The following is a 14,558-nucleotide window of genomic DNA, read 5'->3' as shown; positions in this document are numbered from 1 at the left end:
CTGCTCAGTGGATATGTATTGAAAAGTTGTACAACGTCTTGGTGTCAGCTGGAGAACGCGTTGATATTGATGAGGGTCAAGGTCGGAATCATTCATCTTGGAAGGGGGCTGGCTGGGAGCATGCAAATCATTATACCCTGGTTGTCGCGTTCAAAGTTTGGTGTAGCTTTTAGAGGTCAGCGAATCGAAAACTTTGAGATTACGACTCCCTCAAGCGTCAAATCATAAGCTCGTTCAGGTCGGCCTTGACCGTTTCGCAAGGAACCACTTCCGGAGTCATTAGCGTAGCGCGACGACATCGTCAATTGATGTCTTTGAACACAAGCGAAGTAACATTTGGTCTTTTTTCGTAAGGAAAAGGATAGATTGGCACTTGAATCCATGCCCTCAACACCAAGCTAATCAGTCTGGCCCGGATTGATCGACCGAGTCCATCAAGCTCCAACCGCCAAGGGAATTGAACAAGCAAGCCTCCAGAATGGTTATCCTGGGCCGATGCGTGGCCTTGGGAACGAGCGTCAGTTTGCTTTCGCGGGACAAATCAGGGGGCAGAAGGGCACTCACATGTCGTGATGCTCAGACAACGAGCTCAAGTGGCGATTGAACTCCTCGACTCGCTCCTTGTGAGACTTGACACCTTCGCGCTTCAAACGCTCGCCCAGCTACATGCAGCAGTTAGAGAGTTCTGATCATCTTTACATCCAGACGCAAACTACGCCACGGGAAAACACGGACGACGCAACGCACCTTCTTCCGGCGAGCCTCCTCAAACTTGCGCTCGGCCTCGGTCTTGGGCCTGGACGCCGCGGCGACTTCGCGCTGCAGCTCTTCAGAAGGCTCGTCACCGGCCTTGGCGAGATCCCTTTCCACAGGCTTGGTGTCTTTAGAGGCGGAAGCAGCTTCGTCGCCCGAGTAGGCGCGCACGGCTGTGTCGTTGTTGCTGTCGCCATCGTCGGGCTTGGGCTTCTTCTTTTTCATTTTCTTCTTGTCGATTGCGCCGCCGCCGCCCTTGAGCTTGAGCGCACCGCCGGTGACGGCTGTGTACTCGGAGCCGGGCATGGTGGCGAGGTTGCGTCGACGAGGTTGTTGTTGCTGTCGTTGTTGCTCCGGTGCTGCAGGTGAGTTCGACGTGCTGCATGCGGTACTTACTCGGGCCGTCTTCCCCGCCACGGCCCGCTGAGTCCCGTCTCGACCCGAGACACGTGCAACTGCGACAACATCCCCGAGATCCAAAAAGAGCAAGGCATTGTGCAAGCTAGAACTGTCGGTGGATCTCTGGTTAGCTCGTCACGGTATTGGCTATGTTTGGAATGTGACTAGCGTTACAAATCTGGTGCCAGACTTTTACCAGGGTAGAAGAAACTTTTCAAGAGAACAACGCCATCCCAAAATAGACATTTCAGACGAATGCCCACATAGCAGTAGTTAGACGTAAGTCTAGGCAAGTTGGCATTCATTGGGTTTTCCGCCGCCTCTATGACCACGCTCTGAAACTATTGAAGAGACACCGGGTCTATAGACGATTCAACCGTCCGGTGGCGTCGCGCAAGATTGCTCTCAGATGGAGTATTCAATCCCCAGTCTAGCCCCCTAGTTCTTCTCAACATCGAATACTAGTCCGTTCTGAGCCCGCAGGTCGGTAGTGATGCCAATGACGATGCGGCTCATCTCCTCCAGCTTGCTAGCCGCAGCCGCGTCCCGTTCGTTGATGATGCGTGCGAACTCGGCGGCTTCCTCTTGCAGGTTCAGCTTGGCCTTTTCGCCGGCCAACTGCTCCTTCTTCTTGGTCTTTGCGTCCAAGAACTCGACGCTAGCAATGTCGGTCACGGCGTTGGCGATGAGCGTGCCCTTTTCGCCGTACACCTCGCTAGGCGCCGCTGACGTGTAGATTTTGGAGGCGTTGATGCTAACGGCAAATTGGTCGTACGCCAGTGTGATGAGACCACCACCGTCGGCGCCGGTCCGGATGATGACCGGGTGGTAGCTCTGGGACTTGGGCTTGCCGAACAAGGCAACGGCGGCTGCGATTGGGTAGACGCCAAGGTCCACCAGAGAGCCGCCGGACAGCGCCAAGTTGAAGATGTTGGGCGTCTCGCCCGCCAGCACATTGTTGTACCGCGATGAGTAAGATGCGTAGTTGAGCGAAGCTCCGTAGATGGGGCCCAGCTTGTCCAGGCTCCGCTGCAAAACCTTGAAGTTGCACTCTTGGATGTGGCGATTGGCTTCGATCAAGAAGACTCCTTGTTGTTTTGCAAGAGCGAAAAGCTCTTCGAATTCGGCCACGGTTGATGTAGTGGGCTTCTCGAGAATAACGTGCTTTTTGCCGGCAAGGACCTTTTTGGCCTGCTCATAATGGAATGAGTTTGGAGATGCAACGTAGACGGCATCTACATCGGTAGCCTGGCTAAGCTCATCCAGTGAGGTATAAGTTTGCGTCGCATTGTGTTTGGCGGCAAAGGATTGGGCGGTTTCGGCCTTGCGAGAGTAAACAGCAGTCAGCTTCCAGGCCTGGGTTGCGTGGGCCGACTCGATGAACGAATCGGTGATCCAACCCGTGCCGATGACTGCGACTCTGATTGCCATGTTGCCCCCTCTTTTGGGATTCAATTGATGCGTGGATGGTGTTGTCACAGAGGTGTTGGCGGGGAGAAGTGTTGTTGATGTTGATCAGATTATGACCGCAATGCCGCCGATTACATCATACCCCCGTCGGCCAACTCACCAATCGTCGAACGATTCCTGCAGTGACATGCAGCAGCTGTCCAACCCATCAAAATCTTCTCATTGCTGTTTTCTAACAGGCGTGGATCTACGTTGATTGAAAGACTACCTAACGAGCCTCTTCCTACCGCAGCTGGCTAGCAACCACGTGAAATGGCAAGGCAGTTTACGATGATTGGGTATCATGGCTATCATATGCTGTGTGTCGACTCTCGCGGCCTGTCCGCTCAGAGAGTGTAATAAACGCCTGTCTGTGTTCAAAAACCGTCCCCTCGAGTACTCCTGATGGTGGTAAATGCATGGCGCCCTCCGTCCCAAAAAGCATAACTCCGTAAAGCGTCAAGACGCTTGATGCGAACCGGATGCCGCTCGCTGGTCAACAACGCGGATCCTGTTGACATGATCTTCGTCTGTGTTGGTGGAACGTCTCTTGTTTTCGATGCCCATGACAGCATGGAAACATGAGGCAAAGTCTCGGTTGACAAGTCAGATCGTGAGTGGTGCCAAGATCAATCCTCCCAAATGGTCTCCAAGTCCAGGTCGCCGCGCTTCTCGGCACCACACACACTCCATCTCTTCCTCTTGTCCCGCGACGCCATGCCAAACCCACCGGGTCTCGCACGAGGCACGTCCAAGCTGCTCCTCCGTAGATTCTCACGTCCTCCATCAGCAGCTTTAGCAGCCGCCTCCAATTTGGCAACGCGATCGGCCTCGATGGCGGCCTCTTCAGCGTCAGGCGAATCCGGAATAGTTTCCAAGCTAGAGATACTAGGGCTTCGAGAACGCATCGAAGTCGGCGTAGACGGCATGGACGAGGACGAGTACGAGGAACTCGGGTAACTGACATCCGAGGGAAATCGCTCATTGAATTTGGTAGCCGACAAGGTAGGCGAGGGATGAGCGGGTGTGGGTGGACTGGATACCGAATAGAGCGGAGAGGTGGGCCTGCGACGCTGGCGAGAAAAAGAATTGCCCGAATGCATGCCTGGGAAAGACGACGTGTCTGTGGATCGGTCCAGCGGAGTTCCACGCGAGGTGACGTGAAGCTCGCGGTCCTCGGAAATGATACCAATGTCAGAGTTGTTGGAGGACAGGGCAGGCAGATAGGGTTCGTCCAGCTTGATAGGGGTGCGGAGACGGGCCGGTGAGCGCAGGGGACTCGAGGGACGGGTGGTCAAGTAAGCGGTGGGACTCATTGGCGTTGGCGACGAGTGAGTGCGGGTCAGGGCAGGAGCACTGAGCGAGGTGGAACGCAAGTGGGACCTCGAGTAGGGAGAGCGGTTGCGATACTGAGGTGAAAGATGCGGCGGCTGGAGGAGCCTCGAGGGAACGGGGTCTGTCAGTCGACGGGGCGTCTCTGGTGGGACGGGGCGAGCATCTCGGTCCTGAAGGCTGAGGTCTCGCAGAGTGTGGAGGGTCGACGATGGGGTTGAGGGCTCGTCGGGCACGGCTGGAGAGCGGTCGAGCTCAGGCTCACAAGAGACGGGGGTTGGCGAGGAGCCGTCGGCAGCCATTGTTACGACGTCGACGGAGAGGAAGAGGTGTGCATGACAAGTTGGGTGGTGGGTGGTGGTGGTGGTGGTGTTTTATCGGGACCTGGACCTGGACCTGGAGCGAAGGGGCGGGCAACGGCAGGAGCGATGGAGGGCGGGAGGAGAGAAGCGAGCGACGACTTTTTGTAGCAATGGATGTATTTTGAGGTTGGGTTGCTACAAGGCGGTGCCTGATGTCAGCGCGAGGGACGAATGTACTCTGGTCTGTCTGTGGTAGTGGCAGCTGAGGCCCAGGTGCCGTGGTGTTCCTTAGCGCTTCCTGGTCCCAAGGGGTCCCTGCATGGGCCGCCGCACAGCCAACAGCCAACCATCCCAAACACCTTCACCTTGCAGTCCTACAGCTTTTCCCCAGCTTCAGCTCTCCTACCCCTGAATCACAAAGCCACAGTCAATCGGAATCCATACGACACAGTTTATCAATTACCCGCTCATCAATTCCACTACAGCAATTATCCACCTACCGCTACTCCATCCATTCGACCTCGTGCAGACCCTTCACCCACCGACGATCGTGCTGGCTGATCCGGTTCAAATGCTGCCTCGCACTGCCGAACCCGCCGCCCAAATCGCGCGTCTTTACCTTGGCCGCTGCTTCGAGGTTGCCACAGTCGGGCACTGTCAAGTTCTGGCCAAACTTGTCCGCAAGCCAAATTAGCAATCCATTGCTCCACCCAAAGCCCTCTACCACTTCGTACTCGCCGCCACCCCCGACCGCATTTATGGCCGCCTCCGAGTACTTTTCGAAAATGATGCCGTTCGCCTTCGCATTCGCAATCTTTGGCCTGTTCTTCGTCGACCCGCCCGTCGCGAGCCACGTGCAAAATGTCGAAGCCACGAACCGCTGCCCTATCTCAAGAGCATACGACTGAGCCCACTCGTACGCATCGTCATTCTTGCCTAACACCGGCGGTACCGCCAGCAGGCCCTTGATGAGAACGTATTGTAATGGTGCCCAGACGTTTGGCTCGTCCCACTGCTGTCCCGTGACCAAGTTGCTAGCCGCGATGCCCCCTGGATTCTCCTCCAGAAGCTGCGCCACATACGAATACGCGCTACGCACCGCGTACGGGTCGTCCTTCAGCTCGTGAGGAGCCGCTCCTGTCCAGAACGGGTACAGTTGCGCTGGAGAAAAGAAGAGCTGTTTGCCCGGTGGCACATCCGCCGCGTCCGTCTCGAGCTTTGTCGACGTATTCTCAGCTGGGACAAAGATGTTCTGCTCCTGCGACGTCATGTTGTAGTCAAAGTATGACCAGTGAGTATAGTTCCACATGAGACTAAACATGGACTCGCTGCGCTCAGCTGCCCTCTTCTCCCACTTTGCCGCCTCGTCTTCATCTCCAGTCTTATTGAAGAACTCGGCCAACGTTTGTTCGTTGGCATAGAGTATCGAATTCAGGTCGATGGGAACAATCTCCCGCGTGTTGAGGCTTCTCAGGGGAAAGTAATCATCCTCAACGGCGTCTTCCACATTTGCGATCCACCTCGACGAGTAGTCCCATCCAGATTCGGCTCCGCTAGCCAGGTTGGCGTACAGGACGCGCCGGGTTTGGTCCGACAGAGCCGGACCCGGGTACTGCTGCCCGTTTTTGGCGTAATACGATGCATTGTTGGCCGTCTCGTAGTCCTCGAGGTACGACTCGGGCCGAGGCTGGGTGTTGCTGACCGAATAGTGGTTGAGCTTGTAGGTCTTGCCGTCCTTGGTGACTTCCACGCTACGGTTTTGTTTCCAAAAGTCGTACTCCTTGACCAAGATTGGCAGGGCGCGTTGTAATATGGTGGTGTTGCCTGTGTAGTCAATATAAATCTTGACCATTTGCGTCAAGAGGGGTGGCTGCGACCTATTCAGGTAGTAGACGCGAGCGCCATTCGGCACGAACCCAAATTCTTCGACCAGGTCCAGGAAGTTTTCAATGATGTTTTCAGCCACTTGGGTAAAAGATCCTCGCGTCCGCAGTAGGCCCTCGATTATCCAAAAGGAATCCCAGTAGTACGCCTCCCGGAATCGACCTCCGGCGACAACAAAGGTTCGATTGATGGGGATGAATGAACTCACGCAGCCCTCGCACTTTGATCCACCGACGTACTTGCGGGTAAGGTCCGGCCATATATCGATAACCTTTTCAACAAATTCCCGAAGCTCGGGTTCAGCGACTGAGTCGAGAAAAGTAGGTTCCGTGGAGAGCTCCGCGGTGGGAACTGGTGAGATTTCCCCTCCTGCTGGTCCAAAGTTCTTGTCGAGAAAACTGCGGAGGTCCGAGTTGTTCTGTACTGGTTTGGGTAGCGCGTCGAAAGCAGCTATGACTTCATCCAAAGGCCGAATGGTCGGTCTGACGCTGTCAGGAGCCAGGGAACAAAAGTAGGGGTCCAACCACGAGGTGACATGAAAGTCCCGAAGCAGTGACTTACTGGTCAACAAATGTCTTGGAGTCATCATATGGCTTTGCAAGTTGAATTGCCTTGAGAATCTCGCCTTGGCAGTAAATGGGGGAGTCGCAAGGAGTGGTTTCGAGGCCGTTGACGTAAATGGCAGTGACGGATGAGACAAGGCTAAGCAGGACAGTGGTTCCGAGGACGGCGGAGGGCGCCATAACGGTTGTAGGGGTCTCTGATTTCAACTGTGGAAGAGAGCAAACCAGAGAAACTACGCAAGACGTTTTTCCCTTTGCTGGACGGTACGCAAGGGATAATATGCTGAGGCTGAGTGCGGAGAAAATGAGACTAAGAAGCTGAGCCAACCTTGAGGCAAGTGGGTCGGTCGTTATTAGCACGAGGCGTGATGCTACGCTGCATGGTGTTGGATTCGAGAAAAAGTCATGGGCTTGAGGTTAAGTCATTTTATCAAAGCCCAAAGACGTCCCGTCCGCTGACCAGAGGAAGCCGCAGCCGCAGCCGCAGACGTTGCCTGCTGAATATCGATGCGTTTTGCGGGGGTGGTACGAGGACTTTCGGTTTGGTTCGGCGTCCTCGTAACTGCGGGGTCTCCGCTTTCGCCCCCACAGATGTCAACTCCAAGACTTCCTGTCGCCAAGTCAGAATACATAGAGACGTGGAGTGATCAAGCTCGTGATGCCTTGGAGATAGGGAATATTTTCTCTGTTGAAGAATGGCTACAGGGAGCATTCAAGCGCTTGCGTTTGCCCTTGTTGAATCTCTTTTGTCACCCACTGTCAGTACCTCCGCCGGTCGCCTTTGTCGACACTGTGCCACACTGGCCGCCGTTTACACCATGAAGTGTCTGAGTAAACCTTGGCCACGTGCTGCTCTCATCATGTCGTCACAATGTGGGCCATCTTATGATGCTTGATGCGGCTGGTGGAGTTCTAGCGGGAGTCGCTCACACCGCTTAGCAGAATCCCTAGTCTTGGTATTGCTATTCTTCTTTCTAATGGTCTTATACTGCAATAGGACGTTAAGCTTATGCATGACTCAATCAAGCTATAAACAAACTCGATTCTACCCGAGCACCACCTGCTTCCACACAAGCCCAGGCCCAAATGAGTTTACGTAGAAGGCGTGTTGGAAGATTTTTGCAAGCCCGACGCGCTCGTATGCACCAGTCTCCGTCTTCCTCACCAAGAGCGCGAAAAAGACTTCCCATTCGGACTGTTCTCGACGTTGTGGTATGTAGTAAGTCCAGCTGTCGAATTCCTCCAGCGAAAAGTCTCGTGCCTCGGAAATGGCAAGAAACTCCAAGGGCTGACCGATTTTGCTCATCCAAGACTCTTCCAGAACGATTGTTCCGCACCAGTCACCTTTGTTGTCCAGGATGCCGAGACGTTGAAGGCCAGGTTGCAGGTCTGTGGCGAAGGTTGCGGACGACATGGACTTCCTAGAGAGCGTGAAAAACGCTGAATATGTGAAGAAGCAAAGAGATCCAGGTCGTATGATCTCTTTATTCTCAGAGACAGCAGAGGTGACGTCCTCTTCAGTGGGTACCGGGTATGGCCACGGAGTATGGCCCGGCAGACCTCGTCTTCTGCGCCCCGTCTCTTTCCCGTAACCCGCCCACCGACCGGAAATGGAGTCCGAGTCCGAACCTTCGGCAGACGGAGTATCGCTATCGTGGCTCCAAACGTGACGGAGAGTTTTGTCTTGCTGCACAACAAACCATTCAATCCATGTGTGATTGACAAGCCAGTCGTGGAGGTTGTAGACACATCCAGAAACAGCAGACAATCTCCATTCAACACCAACCATCCAACCGCACCAGGACCAACTTGGAAAACCACGGTCCTCGGCAACTCTGATCCGATGCGCTGGAGAGACTGGTTCCCAAAGCAAGGCCCAGTCGAAATAGCCAGTAGGCAGGCCGTAGAGGAATGTCGTCCCCAATGGTCTCTCGAGCGACTTTGTGATCCCTTCGAACGCATAGAGTTTGTCACATTCGTATGTGAGTGTCCGCAAGCTGTAGAGCTGAACACATTTGGTGAAATGCCTGACTGGGTTGCTCCTCTCCGAAGTCAATGGACCATCAATCATGTCCAAAGTCCAGATGAGACGCGAGCTCTCGGCGTGTATCTCCTCGGACCAAGTTGCCTGGCGGCATTGGAAGAAAACGCGTTGGCCGGCAAACAATACTAGGCGCCTGGAAAGCAGCCTTTCCTGGAAGACCCAGGAGCGCTTGTCCCAAATGCTACCCGAAATATACCCCTCTGGTGGACGCACGACCATCAAATCCATTCCTGCGACCTTCTGAATGTGTTGTTCAACATGTCTTGGTTGGGACGCGAAACCTGGAAGGCCTGCCTTCACACCATTGCCAAAAGCAGCACAAATCGTGAGAACGGAGTTGCTGAATATCACGTCCATTATGGAGGCGATTTCTTCCCAGTTACTCGCGTCATCTTGCACAATACACAAGCGATCGATCCAGATGAATCGCTCACCAAGAGTCTTGCAAAGCTCCATTGCCGCTGTAATTGTCCTTGCAGGCTTCAACTTGGACAGACTTCCGCGGCGGAACAAGGCAGCATAGTTTTCATGTAGAAGCCTATTCTCCGCAATTCCTCCCCAAACGTAGCTCAGAGTCATATATCGACACGTGCTAGACTGCCAGACAAGACACATGTCTTGAACGTCGACAAAGATGAGCTCTTTGCCACTGATGACTCTTGTTTGAGGATGTCTGCAGCCAGGACCATGTTTGGACTCGCACAAGTGCATCCAACGACGAATAAGACCAGTGTCGATTTGAGGCGCACTGACGATACGTCCCAAGAATGTCGGTCCTTCCTGGGCGTCTCCTTCCACAAGGACAATATGAGCCTCTGGGAAGGTAGTCTTCATGTTGAACACACGAAGACGACGCGTTTTTGGGGTGGAAATGTTCGAGGAGCCAGAAATTTCTCGGCCATCCAATTGCCATTCCACTAGGCACTCAACTCTTTCTTCCAGACTGTCCAGACCATCGTACCCCACACTTCCTCGATTTACTTCACTGTCTTCGCCGTCTCTGTAGGTGGCACAGAATATCAACCGACAGAACGGACAAGCGGTCGATTTGCGGTATATTTCGTCGAGAAAGCCGAGACTGCGTCTACCGAGGCCTGCATTGTCGTAGTTTTCCAAACCTGGAAGAGGCTCTCCGCTGGTGACTTGGAATTTGGCAAGGCTGATGTTCAACTGGGAACACTGTCGACACAAGCTATCGGACGTTACACTGGTGTTACTGTTGCTAGTGGGGCTTTTCGTAGTTGATTCCATTGCTCGGGAGTCCAGGCGTCGTTTTTTGAACCTGAAATTTGAAGACTATGCTCAGGACTGAGCAGACGCTGAGGGATGGAGATGGAGCCCGCAAGGCTACGCTCGTAAACACTCTTTGTCTCCGTCGTTGCATGCGTCAGCATCAGGCCCGCTTTTTATGCACGCGTGCGTATTCCCCACATCGAGACGCGGCTGCACCCACTGCTATTCCTTAGACCCAAGCTCTATAACTATGTATTATAGCCGCTAGATTCTCTTTATTTACTTGTTTATTTAGGTAAATAATTAATATACTATCTCTACCTACCTAGGCTTAGTCTGCGCACTTAGTACATCCTATTAATTAGTCCTATATAGCTAGTTGTTTAAATAGCTAGTAGCTTAGTTTCTAGTAGATATAGAGGTCTAGGAGCGCTAGAATAGTTACTACTAATATTATTAAGTATATTAAGTATTTATTTATTTATTTATTTAAGTATTTATTTATTTATTTAGGTTAATATTTCTTTCTTAGTCTAAGACTATTAGAGATAGGAGTTTCCTCTATAGATATTATACTATAAAATTTATAGGTCTTTACCTTGAGTTTCTATAGTACTACTAACTTTTATAGGTTAACCTATAAAAATATAGGTTCTCTATTATAGGTGTATTTTTAATAATTATAAAGTAAGATAATTTAGGCTAAACCTTTATAGTAAGAAGTATAAATAAGTATAAAAGTAGGAACTAAAAAGTACTAATAAAGGAAATATATAGGGTAGAAAATTTAGAAAGTATTTACTAAAGGTAGATACTTCCCTAACAGAGGGTTTTCTAATTCTAATATAGGGTCCTCTAATTCTAATATAGGGTAGTAACTAATAGCTGCTAGGTTACTAACTCCCTCTTTTTAGATGCTAACTCTCTCTTTTTAGATTCTAACCCCCCCTACTCTTTTTAGCTCTAAAGCTCTATCTCGCCCACCTTACCTACACCTTATAATATTTAAATTTGTAAAGCAACGCATCTTATTAGTCTACTAGCACTTAGTATAGTATTAAGCTACTTAATTAACTTAATTAATATTATATCTACTACTAATCCTTCTACTTAAATAGATTAGGCTTAAGTTCTTTAAGTCTCTTATTATCTATCTACCTCTTATTCTACCTCTTCTTATTAGCTATCAGGTTATTAAAGTACTTAGCTATTATCTACTAAGGCTTCTAATTACCCTTAACCCTCTTATTTCTACCCTGATCTTTATCTCTATCCTTGCTCTTAGTCTTAGCCTTACCCTTACCCTTATTATTCCTCTCTTTATCTAGTAATTAGTAGCCTCCTTAACCTTAGCTATAGCCTTCTAGTACTCGCGGCAACTAGGTATCTTATATATAATATAGATAACTTAGTATAGTAGCTAATAAAGTCTATAATTATATCTACTTACTAGGGCTATTATAGTTAGCTTATAGGTTAATATAGTAGCACAGCCTACTACTAGCCTTATTAGGTAGCTAGTTAAAGAGGGAGGAGTTAGAGTTAGTAGGCAATTATTATTCTACTACTTATCTTTATTAGCTTACTCTTAGATATAGTGCTATAGGTAGCTATAGTAGTAAGGTATATTCTAATCCTTCTTACTACTACTCTCTCTCTTAGCATCCTTAGCTCTGCTTTTACCCTTACCCTTGGCAGTCCTCTTACGCGTTGTTAGCTGCTAAGTAGTAGTAGTAGTAGTAGTAGACATAGTAGTAGACACAGCAGTAGACATAGTAGTAGATACTATAATAGATACTATAGTAGATACTACCTTTTTACTCTTACCCTTGCCCCTACCTCTAGCTCTTCTCTTTACTATATATTCTATAGCATCCTACTCCTATTTAAGTACCTTAAGCTAGGTGAGGTCCTAATATATATTATTATACTTCTTTAATATAGTAGGCCTACCCTTCTTCTTAATAATATACTAGGGGTCCTAGACGTAATTATACTTACTAGGAGAAGGTTAGTAGACAGGTAAATTAGATAGAAGTACTAGAAGATCTCTAGTAAGATTAAGCACCTTATAGCTAGTCTACTACTTATACTTAGCCTTCTTATATAGATACTAGTAGGAATTAATAGTAGCTATAGAAATCTTCTAGTCCTTATTATAGTACAGCTTTTTAAGCATAGTATAGTAGTATAGAAGGCTATATATACTAGTAAAGTTATAGGAGTAGTTAAAGTTATTAATATAATTAGAATTAAGTTATTAATACTCTTATAGAAGCTCTATCTAGTATAGGATTAGGTATAGCACCTTAAATAATATCTTCTTTATAATAACCTTAGTAAGGAGAGGCTCCTATTTAGTAACATAGAGTATATAAGTATACTAATTAGTAATTAATTAATTAATATAGAAGTTCTTATTATATAGTAGTGCTACTATATCCTCCTTTACCTTTAGAAGGTTACTAGTAGAGATAAGGAGGTAAGACTTAAGCTTATAGTAAGTACTCTTAAGGTATAATATAACTAAGTTACTATAATAATAGAAGTAAAATATCTATACTTCTACCTACTACTCCTTATACATATACTACTACCTTTTAAGGTAGGAAATAAGCTTAACCTATTTAGTATAGTCCTTATAAAGCTCTACCTAGAGAGCCTTATACTTAGTAGGATCTTTTACCTATAAAAGGTTATTAAACTAGTCTATAAACTTAGTATAAAGCATCTTATTCTCTTCTATCTCTTCCTTTATCTATAATACTACTATAGCCTATACCTTATGTGCAGCCTTATTAATATTTACCTAGATATACTAGGTATAGAGGATCTATAGTATGTTAGGGAATAAGGTATTAAGGGTATTCTTAAGTACTATCTCTTAGTTAGTAATAAATAGGCCTAGTATATAGTTAAGCACCTAGCATAGATACTCTATAGCCTAGCTATAGGTATCTTTATCCTTATAAGGGAGAAAATATATGCTAATAGTAAAGCTTTACCTAGTATAAGCAACACTAATAATATATAGAAGGGGCATACTATACTTATTTATCTTATAGGTACTATTAAGTAGTACTACCTCTAGCTACTACCTTACTATATTAATACACTCTATATAGGTAAAGAAGAGTGTATATAGCTACTACTAAGAGTTAAGAGTATATATAACCTACTAGTTATTAGAATCCTATACTAATCTATCTAGGAGAGCTTAAGTAGGAGTCCTACCTTAGAGCTTTTCTAACTAGTACTTCTTCTTCTTAAAATAGATATCTAAAGCTATAATATTACCTATCTTTATATTAGGATTATTATAAATAAGCGCCTAGATATACTAGGGTATTAGGCCCTTATTAATAAGGTAGTAGATATGAGCAATAACTTTAGTAGAGTAGTAGTAATAGATAGGGTATATAGAGGTATTAAGGAATATTCTATAGGCTATAATAACCTAGTAAGTAGTTAATCTAGTAGAGGACTTATCCTTCTTAACTACCTTAATATACCTAGCTACCTTAATCTTAATCCTCTACTCCCTATTCTTATCTTTATTAGAAGTGCCTCCCTTATTAATAATCCTAACTATATAGAGGTAGCTATAACCCTTAGAAGATATCTTAAGCTTCTTAGTATATAACTTATGCTTATAGTAGAGGTTGTAGTATATTTGGACCTTAGTAGTATAGTAATATATAGGATTGTTATATTCTAACTCCTTTATATAGTAAATATAGTAGCTGTAGCTATAGGAGTAAGACTATATAATTAGAGTATCCTTAGTAGCCGCGCGGGTTAGGAAAGTCTCTTTAGGTAGTAGAGTAAGTAGTATAGCAACACTAGTAGTTAATTTATCCTTAGTAATAGCAAACTTATTATTAAACAAAGTAGCAAGGCTATTTAAGGCTTTAGTAATAGCCTACTTAGCCGCGTGCGCAGCCTTAGTGGTAGAAATATTTATATACTTTATAGTAGGCTTAGTAATATAGACTAAGGCCTTACTAATAACCTCCTTATTATACTCCTTATTATAGGTAAGTTCATTATTACTATTACTAGCAAAGTCTTTAGTACTAGGCAGCAAGGCATCTAAGCTATCAGGAAGCCTAAACTAGGGTAGTATTATAGGTAGGGTAAAGTAATAGTAAATAGATAGTATAGGATGTGCTTTAGGAGTTATAGAAGGTTAGTAGTAAGGTAAGAGAGAGGTAGTAAAGGTAATAGAGTTATTCAGTGTTTAGTAAGTAAGCAAGGTAATTAGACTAATTAGATAGCGCGGCTGCAACTTTAAATATAGTAAGTAGATAGTATAAGCTGTAAAGCTACTAGCAGCTTTAGTAGTTAGTGCAGATCAGTACTAGTAGACTAATCAGAGGGCTCGGTTTGCAACTTTAAACATAGTAAGGTAAATAAGGGACGGACTTTACTTACCAAAAGGGTATGGGGGGTCAGAATCTAAAAAGGGGGGGTTAGCATCTAAAAAGGGGGGGTTAGTAACCTAACTACCTAACTAATCACCTACGCGCAGGCCTTTAAGCCGCGAAACAGCCTGCAATATTTAAAGTTATTAAGTAAATCACCTAATTTAGTTAATTG

The 14,558-nt window shown here is 47.2% G+C and overlaps 5 protein-coding genes across 5 annotated transcripts; all 5 read right to left on the bottom strand.

The window, feature by feature from the left end:
• Positions 1–482: 482 nt before the first annotated feature.
• BKA78DRAFT_354134 (uncharacterized protein) lies at positions 483–1,059 on the bottom strand (the record flags this gene model as incomplete). The annotated part of the gene is made up of 3 exons (XM_066891676.1): positions 483–504; positions 565–662; positions 748–1,059. 3 exons carry the CDS (start codon positions 1,057–1,059, stop codon positions 483–485), a joined length of 432 nt encoding a protein of 143 aa, XP_066742429.1.
• Positions 1,060–1,590: 531 nt separating this feature from the next.
• BKA78DRAFT_296949 (uncharacterized protein) lies at positions 1,591–2,583 on the bottom strand (the record flags this gene model as incomplete). Its single annotated transcript, XM_066886685.1, has 1 exon — positions 1,591–2,583. One exon carries the CDS (start codon positions 2,581–2,583, stop codon positions 1,591–1,593), a length of 993 nt encoding a protein of 330 aa, XP_066742428.1.
• Positions 2,584–3,230: 647 nt separating this feature from the next.
• BKA78DRAFT_354132 (uncharacterized protein) lies at positions 3,231–4,235 on the bottom strand (the record flags this gene model as incomplete). The annotated part of the gene is made up of 1 exon (XM_066891675.1): positions 3,231–4,235. One exon carries the CDS (start codon positions 4,233–4,235, stop codon positions 3,231–3,233), a length of 1,005 nt encoding a protein of 334 aa, XP_066742427.1.
• Positions 4,236–4,501: 266 nt separating this feature from the next.
• On the bottom strand, positions 4,502–7,202 carry BKA78DRAFT_318267 (trehalose). Its single transcript, XM_066888768.1, has 2 exons — positions 6,681–7,202; positions 4,502–6,601 (listed from the first exon to the last, which is right to left on the bottom strand). Exons 1-2 carry the CDS (start codon positions 6,860–6,862, stop codon positions 4,738–4,740), a joined length of 2,046 nt encoding a protein of 681 aa, XP_066742426.1. The 5' UTR covers positions 6,863–7,202; the 3' UTR covers positions 4,502–4,737.
• A 361-nt stretch (positions 7,203–7,563) lies between these two features.
• BKA78DRAFT_318265 (heterokaryon incompatibility protein-domain-containing protein) lies at positions 7,564–10,222 on the bottom strand. Its single transcript, XM_066888767.1, has one exon. It carries the CDS (start codon positions 9,975–9,977, stop codon positions 7,728–7,730), a length of 2,250 nt encoding a protein of 749 aa, XP_066742425.1. The 5' UTR covers positions 9,978–10,222; the 3' UTR covers positions 7,564–7,727.
• Between the last annotated feature and the right edge of the window lie 4,336 nt (positions 10,223–14,558).

The sequence above is a fragment of the Phyllosticta capitalensis genome (genome assembly GCF_038381095.1).
Source record: "Phyllosticta capitalensis strain CBS 128856 chromosome Unknown BKA78scaffold_7, whole genome shotgun sequence".
Classification (NCBI taxonomy): Eukaryota; Fungi; Ascomycota; class Dothideomycetes; order Botryosphaeriales; family Phyllostictaceae; genus Phyllosticta; species Phyllosticta capitalensis.
This window is presented reverse-complemented; position numbering and strand designations above follow the sequence as displayed.

Bases quoted from the DNA above. Each gene is read 5' to 3' on its own strand.
- BKA78DRAFT_318267 (XM_066888768.1), bottom strand. From the start codon at position 6,862: ATGGCGCCCTCCGCCGTCCTCGGAACCACTGTCCTGCTTAGCCTTGTC. The intron at 6,602-6,680 runs GTAAGTCACTGC...TGACAGCGTCAG, and splicing joins TCCAAGACATTTGTTGACCA to ACCGACCATTCGGCCTTTGG.
- BKA78DRAFT_318265 (XM_066888767.1), bottom strand. From the start codon at position 9,977: ATGGAATCAACTACGAAAAGCCCCACTAGCAACAGTAACACCAGTGTA.